General features: G+C 35.0%; 1 protein-coding gene across 4 annotated transcripts in view; it reads right to left on the reverse strand.

Annotated features, from left to right (window-relative positions):
* Positions 1-18,230, reverse strand: part of Tafa2 (TAFA chemokine like family member 2) — a 408,767-nt gene that overhangs the window by 106,960 nt on the left and 283,577 nt on the right. For all 4 annotated transcript variants that reach the window (XM_090327818.1, XM_090327816.1, XM_090327811.1 and 1 more), the window contains one exon: positions 18,056-18,162. In XM_090327818.1, coding sequence (XP_090183944.1) covers positions 18,056-18,161 — 106 coding nt within the window. In that variant the 5' untranslated portion in view covers position 18,162. The remainder of the gene's footprint in view (positions 1-18,055; positions 18,163-18,230) is intronic.

Consider the following 18,230-nt stretch of genomic DNA (forward strand, 5'->3'; position numbering starts at 1 on the left):
CATTGTAACATCTTCATTTAATGATTATTCATTCCCTAATTTCTATCCTAGAATAGCTAAGTGATAAGAATTGTACATCTTTTTAACGTGTTAGCCAGTAAAGAAAATCTATAGCCTGAATTTTAAGGCTTTGATTCTTAGTAGCAAGTGTCTCCAGTTGGAAAAAAGAGTCATATCTTTTCTGAAAACAGTTTCCAGGCATTCTCAGCAGGACTGAAATCTGGTCAAGTGTAAGTTCAATATTTCAGGGTTCTGAAGTGAATCACATATGGAGTCATAAAGGAAGGAAAAATGTGCATTATTGCTATAATGGTAAACAAAAATAACTATATTTTCAAATGGTTATTTTTGTTCTTCATATAGGTACAGAAATTTATATCGCCAAGATTAAGGTCTGTATTACTTATGATATAACAGATCATTTTTACAGGAACTAGATTTTAAAGCTCATTGCATCCAAAGATTTCCATTATGACCTAATTTGAAATTAAACAGAAATAATTTTGTTCTGCTTAAACAGAATATCACTGTGGTTCAATAAAATAGCACAACACAGTTACAAAAGAACCAACACATACAAATTTCTTGTAGGTTCATAGAAATTTATTTCTGTTCAGGCTGTTTGCTCATTTCTACGTGATATATAGTTGGTTTTCAAAACACTCCACAAAGTATTCTCACAAAGCAGTATCAGAAAACATCAAAATACCGGCATGCTATTTAGTTATTTGTTACTATAATACATGGGCTACCTGAGGCAATACAAAAGGTAAGCCAATGCAGCAATGACACTTGCTAGACATGTCGGAAATGAACTTTACAACCTGGAGGGGAGGGGAGTTTGGGGAGAAAGTGAGAGAAAATGAGAGAGGGGGTAACACTGTTCAAAAAGACATATTCATTACCTCACTTATGTAACTGCAACTCCAATGTACATCACCTTTACAATATAACTAAATAAATATATTATTGTGTTGGGTTTAGTTTAATATGAAAGTCACAGGAATTAATTAAGCACGTTGAAATAAATGATGTACTTTAACATAATAGTTGTGGATTCTTCGGGAACTTCTTGTATTAGAAATAAAACACAAAGAGGAGGAAATCAAATAATAAGCAGTGAGATGCTTCCCAGACAACTATTTGAGTTGGCTTTACAAATCTCTGGTGTTTGAGAGGGCCTGATCATGTCTCTGGTAGGTATAGCATAGGCTAAAATGGTGGGGTTTCCTAAATGAAACGCCAGCTTTTAAGGGGGACTAGTTAAATTTAATATGTTTAAACTGCTCAAGCAGAAACACAGTCAAAGGACAAGAAAAATGAGATTCCAGCATCTCTGGTTGACACTGTCTCAGGCCCAATGCTTCTCAATGCCCTTTTAAAATAGTTTATTTTATTGTATTTTAAAGGTGAGGTACAGATGAGTTATAGTTACGTAAGGAAGGTAATGAGAACATTTATTGTCAAACATTGTTACTCCCTCCTTTGTTTCTCTCACACTTCTCAGTGCCTTTGATACCAACACAAAAAGACAGAGAGACAAATACAGTACTGTGGTACATTATAGAACATTAGTGAATCTACCATCAAACACTGACTTACTAACATGAAGAGGATATTAAACACATAAACTTTTCCTAGAAGAAGTTCTTTTGAGTTTTTTTAGAAGTTCAGATATGCGATATTAAAATAAAAACATTCATAGAAGAGTATAATGGGTTAGTATTTTTCTGGAATGAGTGTTCTTTTACTCAAGAGAATAGCACAGCATTGGTAATTACAGTCATATATTTAAAAGCTCTCCAGCCTGTCCAGAAGCATAAGCAATCATTACATATCTTCAAATGAAATCTGAAGTCCTTTGGAATTCTTACATAAACATTCTGCAAAGCAAGAGGTATCATATAGAGAGTTTAGGATGTATCTTTTGAAGAAATGGCTGCCTACTCCCACTTACAAAGCTATATTTCCTTTACTAATATTGTAGTGGAAGTGTTTAACAAAACAACACATTATATAAATTAAGCTTTTGTTTTACTGTGCAGGATGATGCTGTTTAGTCAATGTTTTGAAATAAAAATCCTATACCTAAACCTCAGACTGAGAATTTGGTCCATTTTTGAAGTGTGGAACTAGAGAGTAGTGAACTCAGTCATGGAAAATGTCATTTCTAGGACTGATCAACAGGAAAATTCTAGAGCTACTTCACAAGTACCGTCCCCATTTGTCTGGCACAACAAATGGATAGACTTTTTTAGAGCATTAGGATTTTTCTTGTTATCACGGGACAGCCAGTATTCCTCAGCACACTTCCATTCAAGTTATTAAGATATAAGGATCAATTTTTTAAGTAAACAAGTGTTATTTATTATTCAATACCTGTGGAGGTTTAGTTTAGAACCCACACACACTTCAAAATCCAAGAAACTCAAGCCTCATGTATAAAACGGTACCATATTTACAAATACCATAAGCACATCCTCTTTCCTGAACACTTTAAGTCATATCTAGATTCCTTGTGACACCTGATATAATGTAAATGCTATGTGAATGGTTGTTGTAACAAATATTTTTTTCCATATATTTTTATTGTAATTAATAGAAGGGTTACATTATATTCACCAGATAGAAGGTGCATTACTTCACAAACATTAATACCCTTTCTCATGTCTTGGTCCCTATTTCCCTCCCCCCACCCCTGCCCCTCATCTTGTTTTCCCCCCTTCCGTATCCTATTTCAAATAACCAAATAAATATATATATATGTTATATATGCTATAAAATATATCAGATAAATATATATGATATAAAATATACCAGATATATAAAATATATCAAATATATCAGATAACAAGGTAGAATTCTGTAACAATATGAGATAACCAAGGGATAGCAAAAGAGATGAGAGATAACATAGTACATTAAAAACAACAATCACTCATTATATGGCTTTTGTTTCTATATCCTGAAGGTCCTTTCATTTAGCGTCATACTATAGTAACATATTCTTTTTTTTCATATATTTTTATTGTAATTAACAGAAGGGTTACATGATATTTGCCAGACAGATGGTGCATTAATTCCCATACATGATATTTGCCAGATAGAAGGTGCATTAATGATTAAGTTACTGAAGAAGAAAAAACAAACAACAAAATTGATATTACTTCAGAAAGTTAATTTTCCTTAATATGAGCTATGTATGAATAACCTGGAGAACTCTTATATGTAAAATGTAAAAGGGAGATGTATTAGAATATATTTATTTGCATATAAACAGGACTGACCTACAAAGTAAATTCTCTTCCATTAAAATGAACTGTAAGAAGAGTTCATTCAACACAAATTTTAGAAGCACATAAATTTTTAACAATGCTTCATATATGTTGGACCTAAAATTCTAGAGAATGCACAAGAATTTTAGAAGAATATTTTATTACAGTTTATTTTTTTTACCAGTTTTGGGGATTGAACTGAGGGCCTGGGTACTGTTGTTGGGATTTCTCAAGACTAGCACTGTCACTTGAGCCACACAGTACCACTTCTGGCTTTTTCTGTGTATGTGGTACCAAAGGAATCAAACACAGGGCTTTGTGTATGCTAGGCAAGCACTCTACCACTAGGCCATGCCCCCGGCCCATTGTTACAGACTTTTTAACAGTATGGAAGGATCATGTCTTTTTTTAAGGAAACACAACAAGGTGATTTGACTAAACTTACATCTTTTTTGAGATAAGATGTTTGCAGACTTAGAAAAACTGCAAGGTGCAACTACCATAGAAATGACACAATAACTTATGAAAATGGCATGCCAACATAATCTTTCCCTGAATCCTTTATTAGTGGCAGTCATCTTCATCTGTAGTTCATTTTCATTTTGCTTCATAATTCTATTTTGGTTTGTTTCAAATCAGAAAAATATTTTTCAACTGATTGATTTCTCAGTATTAACCTTTCTGTGAGCTAGCTACAACTTGAAAATACATTATAAAACAGCTTGATTTTTCCCCCTGCTGACAAATGATGCTCCGTTTCCACAAAATGCTCCTACAGATACACAATCACAAAGGAAGATGAATTTCACTGATGGTCAACATATTATGTATATATATTTATGATATATATATTGAAGGGTAGGAAAATGTTCCCAGTATGATTCATGTTTTAGTTTTATTTCCCAAGAAATGCTTTTAAAAGCTGTCTATATGTATAAAAGCATTATTCCCAAAGTATAAAATAATACTCTATACAATATTACTTTCAAAGAATTTTCTTATATATTATCATTTTTGCCTCCATTTCAATCCAATGTAAGAAAAAGGGTATCTATTATTTCCTAATGTCTTATATAAAGAAACAAAAATATTCAGATGTAATGTTTCACCCAAGTGCAGTTATAAAATCCTCCTGACTCTAATTTTCTTCTCTTTTCAATGTTCTGACCAGATAAATACCTTAAGTACTATTTCAAATGAGTCTTTCAATTCATTAGTCCTATAAATGCAGTCTTTCACTGTGTACTTACAATTTGTTTAAGGAGCAAACATGTTTATCATGAGTGATTAGCATAGCATTTATTGCCTTTGATAATTTAACATTCATTCTTGTGTCCTGTTTATTAATTTTAATAACATCCAAATAGCACAACTAGACTTCTATGATTAAGCAGTTGACTTCCTACTACACAGAACTCAACACACTGATGTTGCAGAAAAGAATTTCAGTATAATGAAGTAGAAAATGTTGATTATATTAAAATACTGTTCAGTAATCTGACATTTGGGATTTTACAACTTTGAAGCATCATGGTGGATTAGTGAGTGGGTAACAAAGGCATGTATAGGCCCAAGACCAAAAACGAAGTATGACTGGGCCAACATAAATATTTGGATACAATCTCATTTATTTTTTTTACATGACACTTCTACAACATAAAACCATCAGGCTGAAAATGTAGCTTAGTGATAAAGTGCTTGACTATCGTGTATGAGGACATGGAAAGGTAATTAACTAAAATATTAATTGTAAATATATCATCTTTTATTATAAAATTTTCAGTTTAAGGCAGGATGGAATGGCAAAAAGTAGATAGAATTAATAAACCTTAAGAGTTTATAAATACAGTTTACTGCTGATGAGAATGCAAATCAGAAAGTTTGTAACTTCACAGCATACATCAAAATGCATGAATCTGAATAATGGAATATTTTGTGTCTAGTGTAACTTTTATTAGTGCTTTTTTTTTACTTTCAAAATATTCTCAAACTCACACATAAATATTTATTAATTTAAGAATATCTTTGAGGAATTATTGGGAGGGGTAGGGGAAATAAATAGGGACAAAAACATGAGAAGGGGTATCAATGTGTGAGAAGTATTACATCTACTACCTGATGAATGTAACTGTAATCCCTCTATACATTACCCCAACAATAAAAAAATTAAATAAAAATAATAAAATTTTAAGAAGAATATCTTTGAAGAAGTACAATGGCATTTCAAAATTTTAATTTTTAAATTGACCTACTAGTCAATTTCATCAGTACTAATCCAGACCAAGTAAATAAACATATACAGGGAAAACAACTGTACATATGAGGGTAACATTACTTTTACTAAAGGAAATTTTAAAAAACAACCCCGATACTGGATGGCTAAACAAGCATTTTCATGGGAATGATGAAGAAAGCCTCACAGTGTAATAAGTGAGAAATGAAAACTCAAATCTATATACACACTATGTTCTTAACATTGCGCACTGATAGTGGTAAGTAGGTAGTGGAATTTCAAGTGTTTTAAAGATTCTTTTTCTTGAATTGTATTATCTTTAAGTAGTAATACAATGGAGTTGCCATCCAACAACACAGTTTATGACTACAATGTATCTTTGATCAGTGTCACCCTTCACCATTTTTGCCCTTCCCTCTTAATCCTATCCCTTACCTTAATTCTCTTAATTTTCTAGAATACACATTGAATGTTATGACTGCATTCTCCCCCTTTCCAATTTCATTCATCTACCCCCTTCCAAGTTTCTTCTTTATATTTTAGTTATTTCTCAATTTCCTCCCGTAATAATTTGTTATTTTATATTCTGAAATATAAAATATTATTTTAAACGGCATTAAATGTTAATAACATGAAAATATACAATAAATATAACCCCAATTTTAAAAAGCTCTCCAAAAATAACCATAATAAAAGCACTGAATTGGCAAGGGAACTGATAGATAATCAAAATAACAGAAAATTAAAATCATTTTTAGAGTAATTTCCTCCATTCACTCAGACTCAAATGTATAAATGATATGAATATGAGCTTTTTCATCTACTATATTGATCAAGATGCACTGGAGTAGACTCCATGGCTACGTGATTAAGGTTAGATTCTACCCTTAAACGACAGAGGATCTAAAGAATGTAGAGGATCTAAAGACATGTGATTAGGGATGGGAGTTAGCCTAGTGGTAGAATGCTTGCCTAGCATGCACAAAGACCAGGATTCGATTCCTCAGTACCACATACATAGAAAAAGCGAGAAGTGATACTATGGCTTAAGTGGTAGAGCTCTAACCTTGAGAAAGCTCAAGGACAGTGCTCAGGCTGTGAGTTCAAGCCCCAGGAGAGGAAAGAAAGAAAGAAAGAAAGAGAGAGAGAGAGAGAGAGAGAGAGAGAGAGAGAGAGAGAGAGAGAGAGAGAGAGAGAGAGAGAGAGAGAGAAGGAAGGAAGGAAGGAAGGAAGGAAGGAAGGAAGGAAGGAAGGAAGGAAGGAAGGAAGGAAGGAAGGAAGGAAGGAAAGAGAAAGAAAGAGAGAGAGAGAAAGAAAGAGAGAAAGAAAGAAAGGAAAGAGAGAGAAAGAGAGAAAGAGAAAAAGAAAGGAAAAGAAAGATATGTAGTTACATCTCACTCAGAAGAGATTACTACAATAAAAAAAACAATTATGATTTCCTGACATCTTCCAATTGTCCCATTAAAGCAGCCATCCCTCATAGGATCTAGCCAAGCCTCTACTTCTCTAAGCTGATATCAGCCAATGATTGACCATGACAGAATATTATGTCTGATTATTGTTGGGCTTTCTTTCAGCTTAATGGCAACCTCTACTAAGGGATTCCCAGTTGGCCTGTACAAACTTCAAAAGTTTGTTAAAGTTTTAGGGATTTTCCTCCTGGATTTTCCTTCATTCTCTTTGTGGTTGTCAGAATTTCATCTTGGTTTGAAAACTCGTTTCTTTTCTTCCTTCAACCTTCTCATACTCAAGAGGTTTCCATTATTGCACTCTGAATTCTGACTAAGAAATGCTTCATGAAGGAAGAAACTTACAAAATAGGAATAGTGAAAAAAAAATGATGAAGTCATTTCCCTCATTTCTGGCTTTAAAAATGTTTTGTTTTCTGATATATTGAATTTATTTGTATTTGGATATTTGAAATTTTATAGGGAAGGGGGGAAAACCAAGACGGGTGGGGGGGTGTAGGGGGGGGAGGGAAATGGGTACCAAGACATGTGAAAGGGTATCAATGTATGTGAATTAATGCACCTTCTATCTGGCAAATATCATGTAACCCTTTGACTAATTACAATTAAAAAAAGAGAAAAATAAAGAATTATGCATACAAAAAAATGTTAGGGTATCTACTGATTACGACAAATGAGGGAAACCATTGAGCCTAAGTTCCCTTGAGTCTGGCTTACTTCATTTAATATGATTTTTTCTAAGTCTTTCCATTTCCTAACAAATGGAGCGATGTCATTCTTTCTGACAGCAGCATAGAATTCCATTGTGTACAAATACCACATCTTGTTGATCCATTCATCAACTGAGGGACATCTAGATTGGTTCCATATATTTGCTATGGTAAATAGTGCTGCAATGAATATTGTTGAGTAGAAACCTTGGGCTCTCCTAGCAGAGATTTGCAATAGAGCAAAACCTTCATACATAAGGCCATATAGTATGATGCTAATTAAAAGGACCTCTAGGAAATAGAAACAAAAGCCATATAATGAATGATTATTGTCCTTAAGGTACTGCATTATCTCTCAGATCTTTTGCTGTCTCTTGGTTATCTCATACTGCTACAGTATCTCACCTTGTTAACTGATATATCGGATGTATTTGTATTTGGTTATTTGAAATTGGATAGGGAAGGGGGGAAAACAAGATGAGGGGTGGAGGTGGGGGAGGAAATGGGGACCAAGACATGTGAATGAGTATCAATGTATGTGAATTTTAATGCACCTTCTATCTGGCATGTAACCCTTCTATTAATTACAATAAAAAATCTTAAATAAAAAAAGAATAAGAAATGCAAAGAAAAAATGTTAGGGTAGGTTGGGTGCTGGCAGCTCATTCCTGTAATCCTAGCCACTCAGAAGGTTGAGATATGAGGACTGAGGTTCAAAGTCACTCAGGCAAAAAGGAAAAAAGTCTGAGTGACACTGAGGCTCAAGTAGTAGAGTGCTAGCTTTGAGCTAAAGAACTCAGGGACAGCACCCAGGCCCAGAGTTCAAGCCCCATGACTGAGACACATATCTCCAAATTAACAAAAAAAAAAAAAAACAGAAATAGATCTGTGGCTCAAATGGTACAGCACAGTATTCAGGCCCCGACTTCAAGCCCCAAAGACTGGCACACATACACACACACACACACACACACACACACACACACACACACACACACACACACACAGAAAAGAAGGAAGGAAGGAAGGAAGGAAGGAAGGAAGGAAGGAAGGAAGGAAGGAAAGGAGGGAGGGAGGCACTGAAGGAAAGAGGGAGAAATAGGTGCCTGGGGCTTTATTAGTATTGGCTGAATAACAGCATTCAACTTTCCAAGACCCTAGAGTAACATAAAAGAACTGTCCTTTGTTTCCCTTCCCAAAGGTAAAGTTAATCCTAGAGCATCCAGACATTCCCTAGCTCTGAGTGTGAACAATTAGCTTTGTTCTTTTCTCTTACACCTCTAGGGGAAGCAATAGCTTTTAGAAGTTACAAATGTCTAAGCAATGTGTAAGTAGGAATCAACATTCCACACTTTTGTCACCAACTCCCTATTTTTTTTTCCCAGTCCTGGGGCTTGGACTCAGGGCCTGAGCACTGTCCTACGGGCTTTCTCAAGGCTAGAGCTTTACCACAGTACCATGTGGTAAGAGCAAGCAAACCCAGGTTTTCATGCACGCTAGGTAAGCACTCTACTATTAGGCCAAACTCCTGGCCCATCAACCCCCTATTTTAATACACACTAGTGTGACTTGCCTTTATTTGATTCATATTGAAAGATGAAGCCATTCATTCTTTTGGATTTCAAAAGTTCTGTTTTATTTCCTCAGATTCATCTGAATATATTCATACAAGGAGTTTCTATATCACAGAATAGATGAATAGCACCACACCAACAAAAACAAAACAACAACAAAAAAACCATACCTGAAAAAGGCAATAAATGACAGAAATCAATGAAATAGAAAATAAAAAAGTGTTGGGGGTAAAAACAAAACCACTGGTTTGTGAATGTATGTATAATAATACCATTTTATTTTATTTTATTTTATTTATGTTTTGCTTTTCTTTTCTATGTATGTAGTATCGAGGAATTGAACCCAAGTCTTCATCCATGCTGGGCAAGCACTCAACCACCAGGCTAAAATCCCGGCCCCAATATCATTTTTTAAAAGATTGAGAACCTGAAATAAAAATAAAAATTCGATTGTTTGGGTGAGACAGGAGTCCTTCTTTAGGAAGAGGAGTCACAATTAGTAAGAGGTCTAGGGGATTTGAAGGCTGATAATATTCTTGTTCATGAATAACTATACTTATTTGCATTAATTATCTTTTAGAGTTTACTGTTTGTTTTATGCATTATAATAAAAGCATGAGCAACCATATCATCTAAAACATGAATTCATACATGGATTTTTTAAATGGCAATTTTTTGTACACCTACTTAAAGATAATAATAAAAAAAAGTCTTTAAAAAGGAATTTGAAAAATAGGGTATAAAAGCAAACTCTAGAAAAATTAATTCTGTGCCATATAGGGGAACATCACTAATTCAGAGAACCATTATCTCTCTGTATCAATAAATGTATGAATAAATAATAAGTGAAATAACACTGGGCTCTCAAATACATTAATACTGTTCATAAACTAAACGATATAAAAGTATTCCTGGATGTTAATGTCTCTGTGGAAGAATTATAGGTTACTTGATTTCCCTTGATCTATTTTATTCTTGCCTAAGTCCCTCCAATAAACCTGTATTACTTTGAAAATTCAATAAAATATATAATAAAATGTGTTACCAACCGTACAGAATAGAGTTGATTAATGTAATGGTTATATTCCTTTCTCTCATAACATTGACCCTATTGTTATCATCAGCAAGTTTCTTAAAACACTATGAATTCTAAATCAGTGTTCTTAAACTTCATTGTACATCATAATCAGCTAGCTGTAAATCAACCTATGAAAACATAGTAACATGGCGAAATTGGACCCAACCATTTTGATTCTGAGCAAACCATCCCTCTGAATTTATCTCTCAAGTTTCTTCCCCAGGCATTTTTCCAAACTACGTAATTGACCCCTATCATCATCTTTGCTGTGTGTTCTGTGGCGAAAGCAGAATTTCCATTTCAGAGATTCTTCCTTTCCTGTATGGGCACCCCTACACAAGCTGTAGTTCTTGCCTGGTTGCCCCACTTCCTCCTACTGCCTATGCAGATCTCAGCTCAAATTCTCCTGCCAAGAAAAGACTTTCCTGAATCCTTTCCATCTACTTACCGTTTGCATATTCTTATCACATTGAAATGTTGTCTTTGTAACAATTTAGTAGCCTTTGAAATAAACATTGATGAGATTCTTTAATGTACAGTATCAGTGTTTGCTTTGTTACACTGTAAGTTCCACTAAGTCAAGGCTGAGATGACAGATATACAATGCACATTTGTTCTCATGGAGAGTCAATTGAATGAAGGAATGAACTATTAATGAAATAAAACACAATCTGTAGGCCAAGAATGGTCGTCTAGTGGTAGAGTGCTTGCCTAGCATGCACAAAGCCCTGGGTTCAATTCCTCAGTGCCACATACACAGAAAAAGCTGGAAGTGGTTCTGTGGCTCAAGTGGCAGAGCGCCAGCTTTGAGAAAGTCCAAGGATAGTGCCCAGGCCTTGAGTTCAAGCCTCGGGACTGGCAAAAATAAAACTCTAATAGCTGTTATTTCACAGAGGCACTGAACTAAACATATTTATTAAAATCTGGATTTTTTTCTGGAAAAAATTCCAACTCAGGTTACTAATGACCTTGTGTTATAATGGGAATAACATATATAACTAGCTAATTAAACTTTTGAGATAGGTAGATGATAGATAGATAGATAGATAGATAGATAGATAGATAGATATTTGTCACCTGTACACATTGCATTAATATGAAATATGAATCTTTTGCCGACCCAAATATCTAGTGATGACTCATTTTCTTTGGATTTGGTTTGGATGCAGTGCGTAGAAAAAGAAAGGATGAGAAAACATTTTAGCCTCCTAAGATTAATGACTGTATTTTTCTGTTGGGAACTTAGAGTCCTAAACTAAAATGTTTCTTCTCCAATCCCCAAATGTCTAAGGCTGTACCTAATGTAATTGCTTCCAAGGGGGAAATACTGCTTATATTTTCTGACTAGCTGTCACAATGTTCTGAGTTAATCCTCTCGAAATGCCCAGCTCAATATAATTGTAAGAATCCAGGGCACACTCTTCCCATGGCAGCGTGAACAGTAGACTTATTTGTCTTTGTTTGAGGGACTCTAGATTCACAAAGCCCAGAGAATTTTATTAAGAATTTGACAACAATTTCTAATTTTTAGACATCTGTTTTTTTCAGGGCCAAATATTCTGGATTGGTAGAATGTTCTCACATCGTGTTAGGAACAGAGGATAACACAATTCTTCATTTAGTTGTTCTGAAAAACAGGGTATTATTTTGTTGGCATTTTGGTGGAGCTACTTTTTTATTATTGTATTTTATTATCAGAGTAACATATAGACGAGTTACAGTTACATTCATCAGGTAGTGGGTACATTAATTCTTGAACATCGATACCCCTTCTTATGTTTTTCTCCAAGTTTCCCTTCCCCCACTCCCTCCCAATCATCTTGTTTTTCCCCTCCCCTTCCCTATTTCAAATAACCAAATAAATGTATGTATAATATACCAGGAATAAAGTCAGAGACAGTAACCACAGGTGATAAACCATAAGAGGAAAAAATAGAAAAGAAATAACTTCACATAGTACATTAAAAACAACAATCACAAAGATAACCAAACTCTTGTTTACTTATTTATTCATCTCTTTCATTTTGCACATTTACTTGACCTATAATGACCTACCCATCACTCTCTTCCTTGACTATGTTGCTGTCAGCAAATCGTTTTTAATACTTCTCAGTCTCTCCAAGCATGCTGGAAAACCTTCTGTCTTGAACATTGTTCCCCTTGATTATTCCCATGGTTCTACCCAAAGGCCTTATTTAAAATGATCATCCATCCTTCCCGAATGCATCCTATAACGCTTTCTTCCTTTACATCTTTCTTCAGCATTTATACCACAAACATTCCACTTTATTTCTTTTTATTATCCGTGTTCTCACTTCTCACATAAAAGAACACAAAAACAAAGCTTTGTGTCAGTTTTATGACATAGTATATTCTTAACCCTGATTGGAGGTGCTCAGAAACTATTGTGTAAACAAACAGCTTTTCCACAAGAAACAGCCAAACTAAAATATTCTGGTAGGATGGCAACAGACTCAGTGAGTCAATGGAATACTTGCTCCCACATAGCAGATGGGAAATAATGAGAATCTTCTAAACAAAAGCTTCAGATCCTTCTATATTAGACCCAGTTCCTGAAGGGCAGGCAAGAAATAAAAATGAGATAAGGAGTAATGGGATGAATGATTCTAGCCATCACAATTGCTCTGTTCTAGAGGCAGAATCAAATGGCTGAAACTCCTTAAGGTATTCAAGGGTCATTTAGCACTGTCAGTGTGTAAGTACAACCCCAGGAGGAAAAGAATATTAATTGGGGCTCAGAACTCATAGTGACACACCAGGAAAGCTTCCTAGACACATAAAAGTGTTAGCTAAATTAGGAGAAGAAATGTCTACAATGATCAGAGGAGAGGACAGCTCATTTAGTAATGGCTTTGATACCAGTTTTCTTGGAAATTGTGACCAACTCATATCCTGGGTAATCTTTGCTTGGATGCAGTGGTCCTAAGTTATAACTAAGTGAATCTGCGGACTGTTGAGTGGGAGGAGCTCTTGTACACTACTGTGTATCCGATTCATTACTTGTAGTGAATGTTTACTGACTTCAGTTCATAACCACGCCATCTTTGGAGATTTACCTTTTGCAGAAGGAGGCCCATTTTTCTAAGAAAGCTATTTCCTACCACAAAGAATTGAATCAATAACCAAAACCTATGGACAGAAGGATAGAAAAGGCCTTCCATCTGACCTCATTTCATGAACGAACAAGCTCTGGGAAGTAATGACTATTAAAGAGCTCCCTTCCAGGAACAAACTAGTTTATTTTCTAGCTGAGATGACCCATGCTTCATTTTTATCTCCAGCTCTTCCCTACTTTGCTTGCTTTTCTTCTGAGCGCATTTGTTTAATAACTCACATGAACAAGAATTCCTGTCTTGGCTTTGCTTCAGGGGAATCCAGCCTAAGGCACATGACACACAAAGATATCAATCACCTCTGGCGGAAAATTCTCAGTGTCCCCCAAATCCTCACAAGTATAATTTCAATACACATTAAGCTCTCGAAATCTAAGAATAACTACAGAACTTTGGGATAAATGTGTGTGAGTGTTCATAATCAGATGCATAGATTTTCAAAAATGGGAAAATGAAAACCTGAATGAGCACAGAGAATATCAAGTGAAAATTAACAGGAACAAATTTTGAAGGGGTTTTTGTTTGTTGTTATGAATTTAATGTGCTTTATTCTATAGTTGTACAAAAGAGTTCCCATTCCACAGTATACATGAGTGTGATGACTCTTGTTCAATGTCACCCCTTGTATAATTCTCAGCCATCCTCCCAACTCTATCCCTATCCTTAATTTTCTTAATTTTGTAGGATATGCATTGAATTTTTATAACTGTATTTTCCCCACTTCCTCTCTTCATTCATCTACATCCCATCCCTTGATATAAACCCTTGCTTTTGCATGACCATTTCCTGGCTTTTATTTAGTTGTGAGTCTACCTTTCTAAGGAAATACATTGTTTGAATTCTCCCCTGAATCTATCATATTTCAGTTAATAAACTTGTGTACATTCTGAAATCTGTATTCTTCAATTAATACTAGCTTCTACACCCCTTATCATACACCCTTTATCTCTCTGGGCTTGCCTAACTTCACTTAGCATGATTTTTAGTATCATACAGTATATGACTAAAACATGACCTGTGGACTAAAGGCTAGATCAGTGATTATAAGCAGTACCTGTCTTGCCAAGTGTTACAAGCATTAAATGGATTGAGATCTATAATGGTTTTTAGTGCTTTGAGATTCCAATCCTCATCTTCACTTTTGCTTACCTTTAATATTCTTCAAGGTTTATGATCAGAAACTGATTTTTCATTAATTACCTCACAAAAAAATCTGCAAGTGAACCAGCCTGCCTTGCCCAAAGGTTTATCCCTAATGAGAGTCATTTAAAATGTGCTGAGTGCACATTTGAAACACTGCATGAATGAGTGACAGAGAACAACAGATGTTTCCATTTACACACAAGAGAGAACCATTTCTTTCGTATGCAGAAAAGCGGATTTATTGTTCCCATCTTAGAGCTAGGATGGAGAGGAGATAAGGTTCATATCCTAACCATTTTGAATTAAATGAAGCTTCCTTAGGACCAGATACACTTTAGAGAGCTCCCAAGTGTTGGCTTTATATCTAGAGAGACAGCACACCAGTGTGGCCTGACAACAAAGAGCAAAACTGAAGGACCTAAGGCAACTTCACCCAGTTAGACTAATTGAGAAGATCAGAATTGTATTATCCTTTTGGACCAAAGCAATTAACTCTAGACCAAATGAATTCTAGACAAAGCAAATAACTGTAGATGGATGGGACTGTATGTTATGTGAAATCTTAAGGATCTGAGTAATTTATGAAAGCACTGAAAACTCTAGGCAAATTTAGCTCCCAACCCAAATATCTGGTGTGTAATAAGCATAAGGTAAGAATTTGAAGGAGGTAAGAGCAGAAATTTGACTCTGGGGTGAACTGATTCATCCCTGACAGGTCAACCAGAAAATAAAGAGATGTGGCCTAAGTGAGCAGTGTTCATGCCAGAGGAGAAAGGAGAATCACAGACTACTAAGACCAGAAAACAACTTGAACAACTTTATAGTGGTATCACATTGGAAGAAATTAGATGGTAAGTTAGAATTATCTGGTAAATTTGAGCACAAGCATGTTCTGTGATTCAGGAGTTTTGCTTTTCGGACTATTATATAAAAATTAAAAAAAATAGTAGCTGGGTGCCAGTAGCTCACAGCTGTAACCCTAGATACTCAGGAGCTGAGATCTGAGGATCTCAGTTCAAAGCCAACCTGCACACAAAAAGTCCATGAGACTCTTATCTCCAATTAACCATCAGGAAATCAGAAGTGGCACTGTGGCTCAAATGATAAAGAGCTAACCTTGAGCTGAAGAGCTCAAGGATAGTGTCCAGGTCCAGAGTTCAAGCCCCACAATCAAACAAAAAATAAAATAAAATAAATAGTAAGTAATAAATAAAAGAAAATTCTGTAGATGCATTCTAAAAATGTAAAGAATGCTCATGGAATCACTGTTCAGATTATAAAATACAATATCAATGTTTGTGTGAGAAAATAAATACTAAGTTGTATTCATATAATAAAATATGGATCAACTGTAAATAACTGACATATAATCACTATTTGCTACACAGCAGCTATATCTAATCTCACAAACATTATAGGTCAACATAGCACATTTTCAACCAACTGCAGCAAGGTCCTATTGATGTAAATTCAGTACCAACTGAAAGTAAGGAAAATATCATTTGGAGATGGATTTCCATATTTATATGATGAATATATTGAGAAAACTAAATAAATTATAACTGAAACATTTAGAGTAGTTTATACCAGGAAGAAAGATAAAGTAATGAATTTAGAATACAGACAGAACTGAATCTGTATACTTTAAGAGCATTAGAAATTCAATTTTTCTCAGTTTTTAAATTTTCATCTTACAACTTACATGTATATCACCCTTACTATTTTGTATGTAAACTGCCTCAACACCCAAAGATAATTTTGTAAGGAAACAGAAAAAAAGAAGGAAGAGGAAGGGACAGAAGAAGGGGAAAGGAAGGGAAGGAGACAGAGAATAATCTTTCATAAAATTTTCGCAGAAATTATCAGTGGCAAGTTGCAAGTGGAATAGTGAAACAACCAAGAACCCTCTCTCTTGTCAACTGTATTGTATTTGGTGATTTCGGTAATTATCCTGACACATAGTATTTTGTTGGCAAGTAGAAAGAAAATTTCTTAGTTGGGAAGTTAGGTTATGTCATAATGCAACCTAAAATTTCTTAAAAGATGCTTTAATAATGGTATGTAATCTATACTTTAATAGTTGGTTGTGGTGGTGTTAAATCAAACTCTATCACCAAGATTCTGAGATGAGAAAGCATCTTTTTCACAAACAGCTGCTGTGCCAATCTGTCAGACTCATAATTCCTGCGCTGATTCTTCTTTTTTAGGTTGGGAACAAGTACTGGGGTGACCTTCAGGGAGTCGGAATAGCATAGGTTGCTTTATGTAGCCCCAAACAGGGCTTGGCCGCAATAGTCTGCAGCTCTTTGGAAAATGAGCAGTTAACAGTGAATATCCTTCTTGATATATTTTTAATTTTATACTGAACAAGGTTATGAAAGAAACTCTAATTAAAGTATTAAAGTGAAAGAAAAAAGATTTGTACTTACACATCATGGGTCAAAAACAGGATAAAGAGTATGTAAATAAACTCTTCTAAAATTCTTATTTCACAAGATGTTTCTTTTTTTATTTTAAACACAAGGGGGAAAGGTTTGTTTCACAGGCTTTATTCCTGCGAATCACATCTTCCTTCTCCCTGGTGTTAATGTTCCATGTAATGCAAATTAAATGCACATGTGTAACTAATTTAAATGTTAGAGAATTAAAAGCTGTCTTCATTCCTCCTTTACTGGAAGGAAGGAAGGAAGGAAGGAAGGAAGGAAGGAAGGAAGGAAGGAAAGAAGGAAGGAAGGAAGGAAGGATGGAAGGATAATACTGATCTCTAGGCTTCATAACAGACTAGAGAAATGAATGGCAAAATTGTATTTCACAGGAAAATCTAAATTGACTCTTCATGTTATGAATAGTTGATTACGGTAGGTGCAGTTCAGAAATAGCCCTATCTTAACTCATTTGGAAAAGACAGCTATTCATTTTATGGAGTCTAACAGCCAGGAAAGAGGACAGAAAAGGCATAGTTTTGAGCTGTCAAGCTTCACACACACATACAGAACAAATAGTACCTCTCATCTACAGTGGAATAGAGATGTTGTCCAATAGTGGCCACAAAGATACTCTGGACATGTGGCCCACAAAAATGTTTACATATCCTGTGCATGTCCATCGATGTGTACACAACAAATGTTTTCTTTCTGAAGACAGTATTTCAAGACTCGCCTTCAGTGTAGCCACTTAGAAAGGACCAACGCTGGTTAGATTTTTTTATGCTCTTTGCCCAATACGTTGCAGAATTGGCAGCAATACTGGGAAGATTCTGTTGCCCTTATGAAAGGCAACTTAAGGATAAGTCCCTGTGTTTTAACTCAAAGAGAATTGCTGGGGGCAGACACTCATACTTTATAAAATTTAATGGGGCAGTGAAGACAGAATGCAGCCACCTGTATTAAAGGGGAATCCTTTTCCACAGACAGCTGGGGAGGAAAGAAGAAAAGCTTACCTTTATGATGGTTTGCACTGGATACAACTTTCCCCCACAAGGTGACAATAAATATTATTATTAGCAGTTTTCCTTTTGTTGCTTTCTGTAAGTATCTCTTATTCATCCTGCAGATAAAAAATAAATAAATAAAAATACTAAGTATGTGAAATTGTTGTGTTCCTATTATATTTGC

This window comes from Megascapheus bottae, chromosome 2 (genome assembly GCF_031878675.1).
Source record: "Megascapheus bottae isolate mThoBot1 chromosome 2, mThoBot2.hap1, whole genome shotgun sequence".
Taxonomy (NCBI): Eukaryota; Metazoa; Chordata; class Mammalia; order Rodentia; family Geomyidae; genus Megascapheus; species Megascapheus bottae.